General features: G+C 36.4%; 1 protein-coding gene across 1 annotated transcript; it reads left to right on the top strand.

Annotated features, from left to right (window-relative positions):
• The first annotated feature begins 471 nt into the window (after nucleotides 1-471).
• Nucleotides 472-16,379, top strand: LOC131535793 (interferon-induced very large GTPase 1-like). Its single transcript, XM_058768299.1, is given in 3 exon segments — nucleotides 472-510; nucleotides 10,603-13,857; nucleotides 13,860-16,379. Coding segments are annotated over 2 exon segments (4,638 nt in total). The 5' UTR covers nucleotides 472-510; nucleotides 10,603-10,674; the 3' UTR covers nucleotides 15,315-16,379.
• The last annotated feature ends 2,396 nt before the right edge of the window (nucleotides 16,380-18,775 follow it).

The following is an 18,775-nucleotide window of genomic DNA, read 5'->3' as shown; positions in this document are numbered from 1 at the left end:
ATGAGCAAAAATAAAAGTATTAATAACGTTAAGCAGAAATATCAAAAAGCACAAATGTTCACTTAATTAAAATCAGTTGAGACATCACCACAAATAACACAAAACACTTTCACTTTCATTCTGTAATTTTAGGTGATTTTTATGAATCCAAAACTTTTCCACTTTCCTATAGACATGTTTATCAGAGAGAGAAAGTTTTGCACTCATAGACATCACCACAAATAACACAAAACACTTTCACTTTCATTCTGTAATTTTAGGTGATTTTTATGAATCCAAAACTTTTCCACTTTCCTATAGACATGTTTATCAGAGAGAGAAAGTTTTGCACTCGTAGACATCACCACAAATAACACTTTCACTTACAATCTGTAATGTTAGGTGATTTTTATGAATGCTAATTTTTTATGAATTTTCCACTTCCTATAAATAGATATGTTTATCAGAGAACTCACATTTTCAGCGTATAACTGAACTGATGACACAGAGAGGGAAGCCTTCTATATGCAGGTTTGTCTTTATTTATGACTTGAAAACATTTTGTTTTTCATTTATAATTTGCTGCATATATGCAATGTCCACATTTAGAGAAATGAGTGAACATCTGTGTATGTGTGTGTGTGTGTGTGTGTGTGGATTTTCTAATTGTGTATGCCATGTTCAGTGAATAGTTAATTTATGAATCTTAGGGCAGGGTTCACTGATGATAATAATCATAAACATAATCTTAAACAAAATTAAGATTTACTTACTAACACACCATACTGTACACCTTGTTTAAAACTGACCAGGCTTACATTTAAAGCATCTTTTTGATGTTTTAGTAAACCTAGGCAAACCTAACTTTATTTCTTTGTTCTGCTATTTAAAACCCACATATCACATTTGGGGATTATCATTTAACCTAATCAATCACTTCTAAATGTTTTTCCATTTCACTCTATTCCAAATGTAAAATTTTGGGAAATTTCTACTGTTTTCTTTCATTTTAAGAAGTAAAATAATGAGAATTCAGTGTTTTGTTCATGAAAGAGTTTACGGATTGAATGTTTGATGTGCATGTGGGTGAACCCGAATTGCCCTTGTTGTCTGATTTGTCAAACCTCTTTGTATGATAAAAATGTATTTGTGACCCGTGCTGGCAAAATAAGCTGGAAAGCTCATTTTGAGCAACAGGCAAATTTTTTTTTATAGATGTCGAATTTGAGGTTTTCACAAAAATGAGTTCATTAAGCCCTCATCTAATGATTCCAATGCTCCAACTAGCAATTAATCATCTAAATTTATCATTATTTGTATGTTTTTTGCACTGACTGACATCTGAATCACTCCGATTCAAGTGATATGTATACAGCCTACAAAGAATTACAGTATTTAAGTATTTACCCAAACATAATGTTATGTCTTAAGTTAACATTTATGTAACTGTTGGGGGAAAACTTCTGATCTGTAACATTATATTAGATCCGTTCATTGCAGTAGGTCTTAATATAGGCCGTCTGTCGTATAAATGTTAATCAAAAGATAAAAGAAAAGAGGGAATCACTCGCTGCTCTTGATTAAACCGCTTTTGGAGTTTTAATAATCTTTTTTTTTTTTTTTTTGTAATGAACACAATCAAGTACTTTTTACATTTGATGATTTGTTTTTCTTACTTGAATGCTTTTGTTTAGAGGTAAAATGAAAAAAGTAATACACTATTAAAAAAGAGTGAAAAAGTGAAGTGATGTGTGGCCAAGTATGGTGACCCATGCTCAGAATTTGTGCTCTGCATTTAACTCATCCAAGTGCACACACACAGCAGTGAACACACACCCAGAGTAGTGGGCAGCCATATTGCTGTGGCGCCCGGGGAGCAGTTAGGGTTCGGTGCCTTGCTCAAAGGGTCTCACCTCAGTCGTGGTATTGAGGTTGGAAGAGAGTGCTGATTATTCACTCCCCCCACCGACAATTCCTGCCGGACCTGAGACTCGAACCCTCAAACTTTGGGTTACAAGTACAACTCTCTATACATTAGGTCACGACTACCCCTTAAAAATAGCTCTATTGTGATTATAAATATAGTAATTACTATTTTTTTAAAAGTGGAGAAAGGATGCAATGTTGCTAGGTGATTTTGCTTTGGAAAATATTCAGAAAACGTTAACTTGAATTTTCTGAAAAATATATATTTTTTTAATTTCGAAAATCATTTTGAAGGTCTTTTAATGGACAATGTGAAAAACTACTATTTTTTTATTTTTTTTATTTGCTCATTGTGACTCATTTTGCCAGCACAGGTCACATTTAAAAGTTAGTTCCCAGACTATATGAACAGAATGTTAGAAACTTGAACTTGAGTGAAATCCAGATATTGTGCTCTAACTGGTCTATTTGTTGCTACCCCACTGAATTGATGGTCAATGCTCCTTGACTTATGTTTCCAAAATGTTTAATGTATTGACATTCTACAGAAACACACACAAACAAAAACAAACACTGTATGAACGAAACGCAAAACCTAACATTACAATAGGCCTTAGCCAATTCACATCACACAATGTACAAGAATAAAATCATTTACCTTTTAACCATTTGGGTGACATGCACAAGTACAATAAAGAGAGAAAAAAAAAAGCAAAATGCTGCAGCCTGCGTCTTCCACAAAGCGTGCATAGGTGGGTTGCACCAGCTGTACATAAGATACAATTTAGGGTAGTTTTTATGTAAATGGGTATGTATGCTGTTATTTTACTGACAAATGTTGAGACCGCATTGTTATAGCACAAACATCACAAACAAGCCTAATAATTATTTTCGCACATGGACTAATCTTTTACTAAACCCCTCTGAGCAAATTATCTAAATAAACAAACAAAAAATTACATGAGTCTTAAAGTTAATGTGGTCATAATAACTGTACGCTATGAATCATTAGGTCAGTATTAGTAAATAGTCAAATCATCCTTTATAAAGCATTGTCCCAACATTAATAGTCATTAGTAAGAAGTTTATAAATACAGCTATAAATGCCTTGTTCTTGATTTATAAGCATATCTATTACAAAGGAGATTTAAAGGCTCAGTTATCTTCCAAACAGAAAGAAATAAACAAATAAAACACAGACAGAACTCAGAAATATTTATTTCAAGATGCAAAAAACTGTACACTTTAATTTTAATTTAATTTTCTATGAAATTGCAGAGGTTTATTTTTCTTTTTTATTACCAAGTGTACAGTTGTACAGTTACATTTTTTACATCTTGAAATAAAAATTTCTGTGTTCTTTATCCCTCTGTGTTGTGTTTGTTTAACTTTTCTGTTTGGAAGATAACTGAGCCTTTAAATCTCCTTTGTAAATGCTTTTACAAGGCATATTTAGTCCTCACTTTAGATGAGCTCACAAAAATAGATGGCTGGCAACTACTAAATCTTTTATAACTACCTGACTTAATCATGAATTACAGCTGGAATATGTGTTAATAAAGCATTTATTAACACACTGAGCAGCTATTATCATGTGTCTAAATAATAAGATTTATAAATGTACATTTAAATAGTTTATTGATCATTTACTTACACTTTCTAAATGATCTTATGAACCACTGACAACTCCTAAATAACTGGTTTGTAAATACCGTAATAATTTAGAAATGATAAATTGATCATTAATAAAGTATGAAAATACAATTATTAAACATTATAGATATGCTCAAGAACAAAACATTTATAGCTGTATTTATAAAATGCTTACTAATGACTATTAATGTTGGAATGATGCTTTATAAAGGATGAATCGACAATTTACTAATGCTTAACTAATGATTCATAGTGTGCAGTTATTATAAAGTGTTACACACACACACATGTATATATATATATATATATATATATATATATATATATATATATATATTAGTGGTGGGCATAGATTAATTTTTTAATCTAGATTAATCTCACTGTAATCTTGGAATTAATCTAGATTAATCTAGATTAAAATGGCTCATTTGAATTCTGCCAAGTAGATAAGTAAACAACTAGCAGTCATCAAGAATTTAATATTGATAATAACATTGAAGTCATTGTATGATTATTCCTTAAAGATAAGGTTTTAATAGTTTTAGTAGTAGTAGCCTATTACATTCTGCCCAATGTCTTCAAGTGAAACCGAACTTTTATTTTGACGGGTTGCCGTGAGGATAGTTTTTCTCAAATGAAACGCTCGAATGCTCATGAAGTGACTCTCAGAGCAGTTCTGGAGATGTTGTTCATGTATTTATGTCCTCATTTAGTGAGACGACAGACGTTAATATCGCCGCAAGCGTCGTGCGCTTCTGTACGAGTAGTGAACAAACCCGCGCGTCTGCGCCATACATTAACACAGAGACACACAGAAGTCATATTTAAATAGACGTTTTGCGGCTTAATATTTACAAATAGGAGTGGGAGTGTGCTCACTTGTGTGTGCGCTTACGTTTGTTTGTTTGTTTGTGTGTGTGTGTGTGTGTGTGCGAACCGGGGCGGAACTCCGCTGATACAGAGAGCGCGACCATGTAACGTAGAGACAGAAATGACTTGCCGATTTCCATTGGGAAGCTTCTTAAAAATAAATTTTCCCTGAAGCAAACCCGGCGGCTTCATAGCTGCATCTGTTAGCACGCATACACACAGGTTCGAAGACTCGTTCTCGCCCCCTACAGTGCAATTCGGCTAGGTATACATCCGCGCTAAAATATCAAGGTGAAAGTCTTCATAGCTTGCGTAGTATAGACCCAGCTCCCAGCCCAACTTTGAGAATAGATTAACGGCGATATTTTTTTTATCGCCCGATAAGAGTCTCACGTTAACGCAGCACGTTAACGCAGATAACGGCCCACCACTAATATATATACATACACACACACATATATATATATATATATATATATATATATATATATATATATATATACACACACACAGTATCTCACAGAAGTGAGTACACCCCTCACATTTTTGTAAATATTTTATTATATCTTTTCATGTGACAACACTGAAGAAATTGACACTTTGCTACAATGTAAAGTAGTGAGTATACAGCTTGTATAACAGTGTAAATTTGCTGTCCCCTCAAAATAACTCAACACACAGCCATTAATGTCTAAACCGCTGGCCACAAAAGTGAGTACACCCCTAAGTGAAAATGGTGAAGAAAAGCATGGTGGGGATAGTGTCATGGTCTGGGGCTGCATGAGTGCTGCCGGCACTGGGGAGCTACAGTTCATTGAGGGAACCATTAATGCCATCATGTACTGTGACATACTGAAGCAGAGCATGATCCCCTCCCTTCGGAGACTGGGCCGCAGGGCAGTATTCCAACATGATAACGACCCCAAACACATAAAAGAAGCTGAGGGTAAAGGTGATGGACTGGCCAAACATGTCTCCAGACCTAAACCCTATTGAGCATCTGTGGGGCATCCTCAAACGGTAGGTGGAGGAGCGCAAGGTCTCTTGGAGGAGTGGAAGAGGACTCCAGTGGCAACCTGTGAAGCTCTGGTGAACTCCATGCCCAAGAGGGTTAAGGCAGTGCTGGAAAATAATTAGACATTAATGGCTGTGTGTTGAGTTATTTTGAGGGTACAGCAAATTTACACTGTTATACAAGCTGTACACTCATTACTTTACATTGTAGCAAAGTGTAATTTCTTCAGTGTTGTCATATGAAAAGATAATAAAATATTTACAAAAATGTGAGGGGTGTACTCACTTCTGTGAGATACTACACTGCCCTACAAAAGTTTGGAAACACCCCTGGCAAATTGTGGTTTTGGATGATATCAGCATAAATCCTTATCATTGTTTGGTGCAAATACTGTACATTAAAGTAACTTGACATTATTATTGAAGAACAGCAATAATAATTTTCATTTTGATTACATAATAATGGCAATATATACATGTCAAATTCAGACATGCCCCTTTGCCAGCTGTGATGCCTTGTTACTGGTTTAAACTTGGCCCAGGTTTTTAAAAGATTTTGGGTCAGCACACCTTAATAGCTTCAACAATTGATTACCAATTAAGTTTAGAATACAATGAACCTGTTTTATGAATGAGCTGTAATAGCTGCTAATGGTGGATATTATATATGAATCAAAAATTTAAGTATTTTCTATGCATAAACTGTTTATGTAATAAAATATGTTTTCGTAGTTTGTGTTGTCCCTTATCAGTGCAAAATTATCACAAATTAAAAAGGATTCATGCCAGTATTGTCCAATACTTTTCTAGGGTGTTTCCAAACTTATGGAGGGGAGTATATATATATATATTGATTTAATACAACTATGGGTTTAATGAATTTGCAGACAATGTAGTTATCTGTAACTGTCATATAACTGTATATTCACCGTCTTAGAGGAGAGTGCCATTGAATTTGTAGCTAATATGAAATGGGTTTTCATGGGGGAAAAAAACAACAACTAACCAATAAATGCCCAGACAGTGATCCTATCACATTATTTATTGTGTTATATCTTATGTACAATTTACATTTTGCATTTGATAGGAAACATTATAATTGTTATTAACCGAAGCATCGGAACTTGTCGAGAATAAGTGGGCTTGCCAGATGAAGTCTTGATTCGAGGCATGTGTTGTTAATGTATAAAGTGCACGATTCACTTTCTGTGTAAGAATGTTTGAATCCCCATATCTTACTTTACGAGTAAGTTTTCATTAAATTACATTTTTAGATACCCAGTCATACAAGTAATATGGAGAATACAAATCATTTCAGGAAAATTAAATATTTGTCATATGCATTTCGTATATGTGTACATTATTCTTCTATAGGCCTACATCATGTTGATATTCGCACTGGCATTACATGTAACAGTTTCATGGGTGAATTAATTTATCAGAGACAGAAATTCAACAAACACAAACACACAAACTGTTAGAATGACTGAATAAAGCATTTATACAGTGCTTTTTTTGTATATTGCTGTTCACCCAAAGCAATGATATGAGGGGTCTCTCCTCAACCAACACCAGTATGCAGCATCTACTTGGATAATGCGACGGCAGCCACAGTACAATGGCGCCAGTGAACTAATCACACACTTCAGGTGGAGAGGAAAGGGTGATTGAGCCAATTCAGTCGATGGGGATTATTAGGAGGCCATGATTGACAAGGGCCACTCGAGGGAATTTTAAATCCCAAGTGCCCTGGGATTTTTAATGACCACAGAAAGTCAGGACCTTGGTTTAACGTCTCATCTGAAAGACGGTGCTTTTTACAGTATAGTGTCTCCGTCACTATACTGGAACTTTAGGACCCACCCAGACCACACCTTTAATCTTTTAGACCAGGGATACTCAAATCTGGTTCACAAGATCCACTTTCCTGCAGAGTTCAGCAACCTGCCACACATGACTATAGCGGTTTATATGTGTTTTTCCAAATAAAAGCCAAATGTTAACCATAAGTTAACTCATTCCATGGTGTGCCATAGCCAAGCCATATATGGCTCTCATTTGTGTGCTGTCATCTGGACCATATACCTCAAAACATATTGTCATCCAAAAGAAAATTCCCGCCAATTCTAAAGCTATGGCAAAACATATATGGGGAAAGTTTGGACCATATGTGCTCAGCCATGCCATACCTAGGCCAAATGTGACAGCTATCAGCCACATTTGGCCCAAACGTTCTTGCTATCTGGGCATGGTCTAAACATACTCAGACTCGTAGCATTCATCATGTTACAGTGTACACTCATAGTACTTTTGTTTTCCATTATATAGAGCATGAAAACATCATCGTGCCATAAGAATTTTAAATACAATGAATTGTCTATCATATTTAAAATGTTTTACTCTATTTCAAACATTTTAGTCAGGAATTACAGTTTGGGAAAACCCCAATTATGATTTTGTAGTCATATAGCCTAGTATGTATGATTTTATAGTATATGATTTTGTAGAGTCACACATGCTTTATACTATCATAAAAAGGATATTTTATATCTGAGAAACTAATTCTTGTTTTGTTTAGCACGCTATAAAAATCTATTTGTGAACAGAGTATTAATAATAAACATGGTCTAAACATTCTTAGACGCATAAAATTCATCATGTTACAGTGTACACTCATATTACTTTTTTATAGGCTGTTTTATATTATAGAGCATGAAAATATTGCGTCGTAAGAAATTTAGATACAATGAATTGCCTCATTCTAATTGATTCAAAATGTTTCACTCAATTTCAAACACTTTAGTCAGGAATTGTAGTTTGGGAAAAACCCAACTAGTAAATGTGTTCAAGTTTATGTCACAATAACACGTTAAATAATGAAAAAGAAACATTACTTACTTATCAGATTGGTCTCCTTCAATGGATGAAATCTTGTTCTTCTTTTGAGGGAAATTCTGCCTTATTACTCAGTGCGTCTTCTTCCAGAAATGAACAGCAGCCGCGATGAACCGACTCTCCTCACGTTTTGTTCACGTTGGCCGTTTACATGTGCACGCGTCTCACATGGATATTTACATATGAAGGACGCGAGTCACGTGGGATTGCATTAGAGATAATGAGTTTAGATGGGAAAGACGGAACATCGTGTTGGTTTCATAAGAATTACTTTATCACAGAACATTTGTTTTCGATATGACTTACTTCACTAAAGGTAGACATGTCAAACTTTCTATAGATATAACTCCCATGTCTGTGTGCCAAGTATTCGCTGAGTTGCTGTTCATTTTAGTGACGTGTTTCTAAAAGCAGTTCGGGGAGACAGAGAAGACAGAGTGCACCCTGTTTGTTTTCTTAATTTTTCAAAAGCACAAAGTTTTGTTGTTATTGTGAGTGTACACAAATAAAAGTAGACCTTTACAGATTCAAATGATTTATTGCTCTTATCTGTACAATCAAAAATAACAGAGTAATTTAAGTTCCTTTAGGGGTTATCAGGAAGAAATGCCACAAAATGCGCAGGTGCGTTTGTCGACCCCAGAGGGTTAATGCCAAAAATGGTATACACCGGCTACAGCGGCAATGGCTGCCCGAGCGAACAAGAAGAATGTTCTTCTTGTTCGCTCGGGCAGCCATTGCCGCTGTAGCCGGTGTATGCTGAGATAATTCTCATACCCCTTCGTTTGAAGTGTGGTCCCGAAAAATCTTAGTTTGAAGGGTTATCTGGCCCTTCCCCCTACTCCTACGCCTCCAACCAAAAGAGAACAGCGACACCCCAACCCCTTCACGTGAACGCGTGAAACAGAGCGGTAAGGGGTAGAAATGGGATTGTTCTTAAGTGATGGTCATTTTTTAGGATTTTTTTTACCCAGGCAAAGTCTCTGAGAACCATGTTGTGAGAGACACATTGCACTTCTGGAGACTTCATGTAGGTTGTATTTTTGGAAAATGGTGGCGCTGGAGACTAAATGGTTCCTGATGGTTTCACAGCTAATTCTTTACCTTAGTTCTTAATTATTTTGCAGTTAACATGTGTCTTTTCTTCTCCACCTGTTTTTTTCTGACCGTGCTAACCCAATGAGAATTTTGCTGTCCAATGGTCATGCCTTAACTTTGCAAATTCTAATACTGCATTAGCATTGCGTCCTTCTCATGGGCATTTAATCATTTAATTACTTTTCAGTCTGATTTAAATCTCTTTTTTGGCTCATTTTATTTGTAAAAGTTTTTCACTTTCAGCCTTCATGGACAATTATATATCACTTATAAATTATTAAAGGAACACTCCACTTTTTTTGAAAATAGGCTCTCATTTGGCGTAATAATCAAGGACCTTTGCTGCCGTACCATGGGTGCAGCAGGCGCAATGATATTACACAGCACCTGAAAGTAGTCCCCAGCTATATCATAACTAGTTACCTAGCTGGAGACTACTTTCAGGCGCTGCGTAACATCATTGCGCCTGCTGTACCCATGGTACGGCAGCAAAGTTCCTTGATTATTACGACGGAATCAGAGTATCTTTTCATTTTCCGCCAGTCTTAGTACATAATGTAACTACAGAAGTGTCAAGCTTTAAATAGGAAAATTATCGAAACTCTTTGGTCATTTTTGAGCGAGATACTAAATTGAATTGAATATTGAATTGAATATACTTTATTGTCCCATTTCTGGGAAATTCTTCTTGGACAATCATGACATGGCCAGTACAGGGGAGTTGTAAAATGAGCCTATTTTTTAAAAAAGTGGAGTGTTCCTTTAAATACAAAATTATTAGTAGTTATAAAGATCGATGTGGTTTGGAATTGGTAAAATGTGCTTGGAAAAAAATTTGATCAGAATATCAATATGCCTAATAATTATGCATGCACTGTATTACCATACAGTATACTGCTCTTTACAACAGTGTGGCCCTATACGTGTTTTCAGTTATCTGATTTTCCATAAAGGCAAAAACTACAAAGATAAAGTTTTAGAAATAATTTCAAATTTAAGAGAATAGCAGAGACCACACCAGAACTAACTGTATCAATACAGAGAAATTCTATCATTGAGATCACTTCAAAACAGAGGTTCAGTGCATAATTAGTTCAGTTCCTAATTATTTTATATTTATTCTGTTGTTTAAAACCATAGTAAATAAAATGTTAATCTCTTTTTCAGGGGAATTATAAGGACATTGAAACAGCAGGAATCAGTTCAAATTAACACCTAAAAAAGGCATAAGACATAAAAATGGAGAAGTTATTCTGCAAACTCCATGTTGAAGTCAAGCATCTCAATAAACTCGGAGCTGCAGATGTTCTTCAGATAACTGAACATTCATTACAGTCCCATGAGTTTTATTCTGAAGAGGAGCTGATTCAGACTTTCATACAAAAACTACTGATGATGAACTACAGAGCAAGATACATTAAAACTAAAGAGACCAACAAACAGGATCAAACACAACAAACAGACAACGACTTATCTGAAGAAGAGACTGATATTTTTGATGATGTTTTCGGAAACATCTCTCCATCAGACAAAGCATCAAGTCAGTCTGACCCTGTTCACCCAATGGATGTTCAGATGGCTGTGTTTCATTGTGCTGATGGTTTCCTGAAGCAGCTGATGGTGACTAAACTGTCCCAGTGTCAGTACGCTCTGCCTCTGCTTGTTCCTGATCCATTCACACAACAGATTGAGTTTCCTCTCTGGACATTCAGACAAATCAACAAGAGCTGGAAGATGAGAAACACCAACAATGAAACCATCAGTCAAACCCAGCCGGTCTACAAGGCAGAAACTCCAATGGTGTGTTTCTTCAGGTTTGGCTCTGTGTCTTCATCCAAGTCTCAGCTGATGAACAGTCTGATCAATGAGAAACACAACACGTTCTTCCACAGGAACTGCCCAGGCAGCAGCAGAACCAGAGAACTGATGGATGGAGTGGTGGAGATCGCCTGGTACTGCCCTTCTGGGAAAAACACAGATAAATTCACTGACTGTGTTGCATTCTGTAATCTACACGGTGATGCAGGAAAACATGAGAAACAGCTGCAGATCCTCACTGAAATGGCCTCAGTCAATGTTGTTCTTCTACCAAAACTGGACAAGTATGACAGAAATGCATCAATAATTAAAAACCTCTACAAAGACAAAAAACTACTCATTTGTCTTTTTACTGAGGATAAATCTACTGTAATTGAGATGAAGAAAAGGAAATTCAGAATTGGTCTAAAAGGCAGAAATCAGTCAGATGTATCTGAAGAACTCAGAAGAGTTATAAATGCTTGTCTCTTAGAATCGTCTTCCACTTTCAGACTTGAAGATGTGTCCAAACGCTCAGATATCAGAGTAGATGAGGAAGATGATGATGACTGCAGGAGAGGAAGAGAAGCAGCACATCAGATGATGAGTTTACTGGGGAATAAAGATCTGACAGAAATAAAAGAATCATTTCTGCCTCATCAGGGGAAACTGTGGCATCAGTGGTGTCAGAAGAACAAAGAACTACATCGACCTCGAGAAAAGACAGAAATGGAAATAAGTAGAAAAAATATAGAAATCCGTCACCAGCAGCATGAATTTCACATCAGTGACTTCATAAAGTGCTTCATTAAAGAAATGAACTCATATGATCAACATCAGAAGATGTTTTTCCTCAAATGGCTCAGAATTCTCCTGGATGAACATACATCAGCTGATCTTTCTGCTCTACACCACAAGTATGATGTAAAGTGGTCAACAGTCTTACAACTGAAAGAGAAACATGACAAGTCAGAACAACTTAAAACTGAACAAACTAAGCTTGAGAGAATATCTGAGGAACTTCAGGCTGCAGCCTTTGGTTTGGAGCACATCATGAGGGAGATCGGTCAGATCTATGAATCATGTTCATCTGTGAAGAAGAACAAGAAAGACCTGCAGTTTGACTTATCTTCTCTCCCGAGTCTTGCAGCAGAGATGATGATCTCTGGATTTCCACTGGAGCTGATGGATGGAGATGCTGCTCATATTCCTGTGATCTGGATCTCTGCTGTTCTAGATCAACTCATCCAGAAACTGGGAGACCAGAGAGTCTTTGTGCTGTCAGTTTTAGGGCTTCAGAGCTCTGGGAAATCCACCATGCTGAACGCCATGTTTGGTCTCCAGTTTGCCGTCAGTGCTGGCCGGTGCACCAGAGGAGCTTTCATGCAGCTGGTCAGAGTCTCAGACGAGATGAAAACACAACTGAACTTTGACTATATTCTGGTTGTTGATACTGAGGGTCTTTGTGCTTCAGAACTGGCTGGAAGATCAACAAGACATCATGACAATGAATTGGCCACATTTGTTGTAGGTCTTGCAAATTTAACGCTGATCAACATTTTTGGAGAAAACCTTGCTGAGATGCAGGACATTCTTCAGATTGTTGTTCAGGCCTTTCTGAGGATGAAGAAGGTCAAACTGAATCCCAGCTGTGTGTTTGTGCATCAGAACGTTTCAGACATCACAGCTGGAGAGAAAAACATGGAGGGAAGGAGACGACTGCAGGAGAAACTGGATGAAATGACAAAACTCAGTGCTGAAGAGGAAGTCTGTGAAGCAGAATGTTTCAGTGATGTCATTAAATTTGATGTTCAGAATGATGTGAAGTATTTTGCTCCGCTTTGGGAGGGAAACCCACCCATGGCACCACCAAACCCAAAGTACTGTGAAAACATTCAAGAACTAAAAAAAACTATTATTTCTCATGCTTCAAAATCACATAGAATGAGTCTGACACACCTCAAAGATCACATCAAAGATCTCTGGGAGGCTTTACTGAAGGAACAATTTGTCTTCAGCTTCGGAAAGTCTCTGGAGACTGCAGCCCACAGGAAACTAAAGAATGAATACAGCAAGTGGTCCTGGAGTCTTCAGAGTGCCATGCTGGAAATTGAGAACAAACTGCAAAATGAAATAAAAAATGAAGCAATTCATGAAGTTGAGGAAACTTATCTTCAAAGGGAACTGAACAAGACAAGTAAAAAAGTGAAAAAATCAATGTCAGAATTTTTTGAGAAAGACGCATATGCAGAAATACTGATTCAGTGGAAAACATCCTTTGAAGCCAAAATCAAAGAGCTTCAGGGAAACATTGTGAGAGAAACAAAAGGGAAATTAAATGAGATTCTTCAGCATCGAGATCTGAAGAAAAAGAATGAAGAGAGGAAACAACTTGAAAACACTCTCATTGAAAAGAGCAAAGAACTTGCCTTAAAACTCAAAGACAAAGCAAATGATGTAGAAACACTGAAGAAGGAGTTTGATTTGATTTGGGAAAACAGTGTGAAGAAGATCATCACACATACTGACATACTGAATGATGTGACACAGGTTCTCAGTTGCTGCAAACAGGGCAACAAGTACAACAATATTCTTGATGTGACAAATTACTCTGAATATGTCATTTTCAGGAGTCTTCAAAAAATTGCACTAAACAAGATGTAAAGGAGTCAACTCTTACTCCAGAAGATGAAGCCCAAATAAGATCATTTGTCAAAGATGTTGTTCACAAGACAGTCACAATGATTCAGTCATTTAAGATTTCAGAGAAGGGCTACAACATCAAGTACATTCAACAACTGGCATGTAACATCAAGAAGAGTGTAAAAGAACATCAGAAAAAATGTGAGAAATATGAATTTCAGGAAGAATTCTTTGTGGATTTGGTTTATTTCATCTGTAACAGAGCAAACAAGATTTTTATTTACCAACACAGACTGTTCAGGGAAGCCAGGGATCCCGATCTCTATACAGAGAAGAGAGAAGAGTACTATAGTATCTTCCAGAAACACTATCATGGAGCAACATGGATTGTCAGATTTGGTGAAATCATCTGTCAGAAACTTAAAGGCCTCAGTGAGCAGAGTGTCTACAAGAACACCGCTAGAGAACTGACGGATGAAATGAGATCAAACTGTGAATCGCTGAATGGAAGCAGATCAAATCTGGAGAAACACATCCTGAAGACACTGGCAGAAGAGGAGGATTTTGACAAATACATGAACTACATTCATAAACCCAGAGATCACTTCAAGAGTTTCATCAGAGATGAAGTCAGTCGGTACATCACTGATCAGTTCAGTGTCAATGTTTTACCCAAGATGAAGGAGAACATTGAACTCCTGCAGCAGAAGATCATGAAAGCAGCTCATCAATCTACTGAACATGTTCAAGTCAACAGTGGAGATGTTGGTTTGTGGTTGAAGAGTTTCACACAGCAGCTCTCAGATGAGCCGATCTTCTCTGAAAAAGACCTCAGTGGAGTCAAACATGATGATGTTGATTTCAAACTCCTGGAAGATGTGATACAACAAGAACTTCCTGCTGTAATGTCTGAGATTAGCAGTAGATTCAACAGAAAGTCATTTCCAGTAAATCTGGACTATAAATTCAGACCAGATGAGCTTCTGATTGATCATTTCTGTCAGTGCTGTTGGGTTCAGTGTCCATTCTGTAAAGCCACCTGCACTAATGACACAGAAAACCATGAAGGAGATCACAGTGTTCCTTTACACAGAGTGACTGGAATTGATGGACTGCATTTCACAGACACAGTGAATCTCTGTGCTGATATTTGCACAAATTTATTGGCAAGTGATCTTAATTTTAACACACCCTGTGGATGGTCAAATTTTAGAGATTACAGAAGAGCAGGAGGAGTTTATGCAGACTGGAGCATCACCCCTGACCTCTCTGAACTGCCCTACTGGAAGTGGTTTGTGTGCAGATTCCAGAAAGATCTGGAAAAATACTACAATAAAACATTTGATGGACAGGGACAGATCCCATATGAATGGAGAACATACTCAAAACAGGATGCTATTGACAGTTTACATAAACTTTACCTGGGCAGTGGACACTGAATGGAGACTCTCAGATTCTCCTCAGATCACAGTCAAAGGTGACTTTCTATTACATTCTCAGATGAGCAAAGCTCATACACTAGAAGAGGATTAAAGAAGAAGAAAAAATCAGTAAACAATACTGTGAAATTATTAAAACAACATATTTCTGAACACAGGTCTAATTAATAAAACTAAACATATTTATGATCAAAACTGCTTAATCTCAGTTATCATCCAAAAGAAGACATTCATAATAGATTGCTGATGACATAAAATAAACATGTGAATATATAAACATGAGGCGACATTACAAAAGCTCAATGCTTGTAATCAGATGGTTGGAGTAATGTTAAAGTCTACGACCTGTTGATCTCACCGATATACAAATCAATGGGAAAAAAGCAAATTGATTCAGAATGCAGCATCACGCCTGAACACTCTTTTACGGATCTATATCCCCTTCAGAGATCTACAAGTGAGCGATGCCTAGTGGTACCATCACAGAGAGGTACAAAATCACTTTCCAGAACATTTTCATTCATTATTCTTTACTGCTGGAATGATCTTCTTATTCAGAATGCAGAATTTCTGACAATATTCAAGAGACAGCAGTAAACTCCTCTTTTCAACTGTATCCTATTAAAAAAAAGGCTTCCACATTTCCTTAATCCCTCCCTATATTAATCCGAACAATGTCTGAAACTTTGTATTACAAGCACTTCTTGTGTTTATCTGCCTCTTTATGATGATTTGCTTGTTGTTACATTCCTCAGTTGTTGTATATTCCTTTGGATAAAAGCATAAATGTAAATCCAGTACTTCACTCAATACAAATAATGTCAACAACAATCAAGACACAATAAAATAATTTGTTAAAAGGACCCTGTCAAATGTCCTTCTACACTTATTTTACATGTATTTGTTACATGCCCCTTTTGAATCCAGAGGTAGGAAGAGGTGTAACTAGAATAGTGGGGAGAGAATGAGAGAACTGCCGTCTCCAGGTCCCAGGGCAGATACACAAAATGCTCAGCAACACCAGTTTCAAAACAACACTAGATATTTTATTAAATAAACTGTGGGAAATAATCAAACAAAGGCTTCAGAAGTGGGAAAGGCCAAAACAATAAACAAAAGCATATTAGTCCCCATAATAAAAATTCTGATAAAAATTAGCCTTCCTAATACGAGGTGACATTTGACTCAAAGTGATTTACAGGGCATTTTCTTTTACCTTTTGTAAATGCATTTTTCTAATTTTATTACATGTATGCAGTGTCTCCTCTAGGATTTTTTCCAGCTGTGGTGGCAGGACTATTTCCCATGGACCACGCCCCTCCCACCCAACAATCACCTGCACTCATTTAACTAAAAAGACAAGTATGTCTTTGAATAATTTAGTAAATAATAAAATAAGAATAAATAAATTAATGACAATCAATAGCACAAACAAAAATAATAAGATATAAATTAAATTATCAGTACTTAAATTTTTTCAGTTAGGTCTAACTATAATCTATTCAACTGTAAAATAACACTGGATAGTCTTCACTGTATAAAGAAAGACAGCAGCAGGTTTATTTAGGCTGCTGTCTCTTTAAGACCTCATGCATGGATCTAATATGTTACACATGGCTCTATGCTTACTTTTCTTTTTAGAAGCTTTGTCCTCCTAATTTAATTAGGAGCAGCTTCTGATCAATAATCAAAAATTCTGATAAAAAATTAGCCTTCCTAATACAAGGTGACATTTGACTCCTTAAAGTGACATACAGGGGCATTTTCTTTTTTGCAATGGCATCATTTTCATCGGTGTCAAATTCAAAAATTTATGTTTATAAGCTTTTTAAAATTTCTATTTAAAAAAATATTATAAGAAGTAGATTATGACAAATAAGTTACCAATTATATGAAATTAGTATTAATAAAAATTATTTTGTAGAAGAACACAAAAGTGGCTTGTAGGTACATTTTCAGACGTTTAATGAGGCTCAGAGGTGGCATGAGTGCAATTCAATTCATAAATTCATGTGGAGATTAATGTTTTAAATATACAATTTTGAATACAGAACTATTAAATGATTTAAATAACTGAAATTATACAGTAGCCCCTCAACTGAAACCACCAGCAGGTGGCGGTAAGTCACTGATTTTATCACTGAATCATTCATTCAATTGATTCGTTCGAACAGCTGATTCATTCAGGAATGAAGCAAGTGACTGTCTTTATGAATGGGTAATCATGAATCACTGACTCACTAGATTCGTTCAAAAACGCACTTTCATTCATGAATGAAACACCGCTGTGTTTGCTTTTAGAGATGCGCAGCGGTTCAGCTGTTACTTTATTTGGAACTATTTTCCTTGATGATATAGAGCAAAATCATGCAGTACTTGTTTACTGATCTGTTGTATTAAATCAATATCACATTTGCAAACTCCCTTAATAATTATTAAAAGCTGTCACTCTCCTTATCGCGATCTGTGCACAGAAAATGAAAATGAGTTCTCAAGACTCAAAAGCACGTGCAAATGTGATACATTCCGTCGAACCTGCGGGAATAAGTAGAATTATTATTTATAGCCGCAGTCCCGCGCCGAAATTCAAGTTCTGCTCTGTGTTCTCTGATAATAACCCGACTGTGAACGATGCGAGCGACGTTACTATGTTGTCAGTGAGAAGCTGCAGCCGTGGCGGGGATGATTTTAGTGTGCTGGCAGAACAACAACAATGCACTACATGTTTCTTTTCCCTCATTTTTCCAGTTGACAGAAATCCGTCAGACCTCCCTTAGCTTTTAAAAGCTCCAAGAGTTTTGGCGTGTAGTAACCCAGATAGCACACGACGTCTGAAAGATGTCTGTTAAAGATCTATTGATCTGGAAAGCATCTGCTGTCTATAAATGTCTGACAGACATCTGTAAGATGTCAGTTTTACATACATTCTAAATCATAAACATCTTAAAGACATCTAATAGACGTCTATTTGATGTCTAAAAGGAGACGTCCTATAGACGTATTGCAGATGAGCAAACACCCTAAAAAATATGTCTTGCAGATGTAAATGCAGACATCAAATAGACGTCTCAGAGATGTACGTGTGCTATCAGGGAAAGGTTTGCTCCAGGGGCACAGTCATCTCTCCAGGCAATCTTTAATTGCTGGGCTGAGATTAACAACTTCATGCCGCCTGTAAGAAAAAGTTTTAGACATTTTCTCTCCTACCACTCTTTGATTGTCTTTGTTTTTGACTTCATCCAGCAAAGCTTGTCGCTCATTTTCTAAAGTGTCAATGGATTCCCCGTTGGGGTGTGGCGGCAGATAGTTCAGTTCAAAGTTTAAATGTGTTAAACATTTTGCAATGTAACGTTAGTTTATATGGCGTTAGTTTTACAAAGCTAAAGAACACTCTAAACTTTTCAAAGGCACATAATTAAGTGATGACAACACCATCATCTAATAAAATTACATTTCTTGAA

This window comes from Onychostoma macrolepis, chromosome 03, assembly GCF_012432095.1.
Source record: "Onychostoma macrolepis isolate SWU-2019 chromosome 03, ASM1243209v1, whole genome shotgun sequence".
In the NCBI taxonomy this organism is placed as follows: domain Eukaryota; kingdom Metazoa; phylum Chordata; class Actinopteri; order Cypriniformes; family Cyprinidae; genus Onychostoma; species Onychostoma macrolepis.
This window is presented reverse-complemented; position numbering and strand designations above follow the sequence as displayed.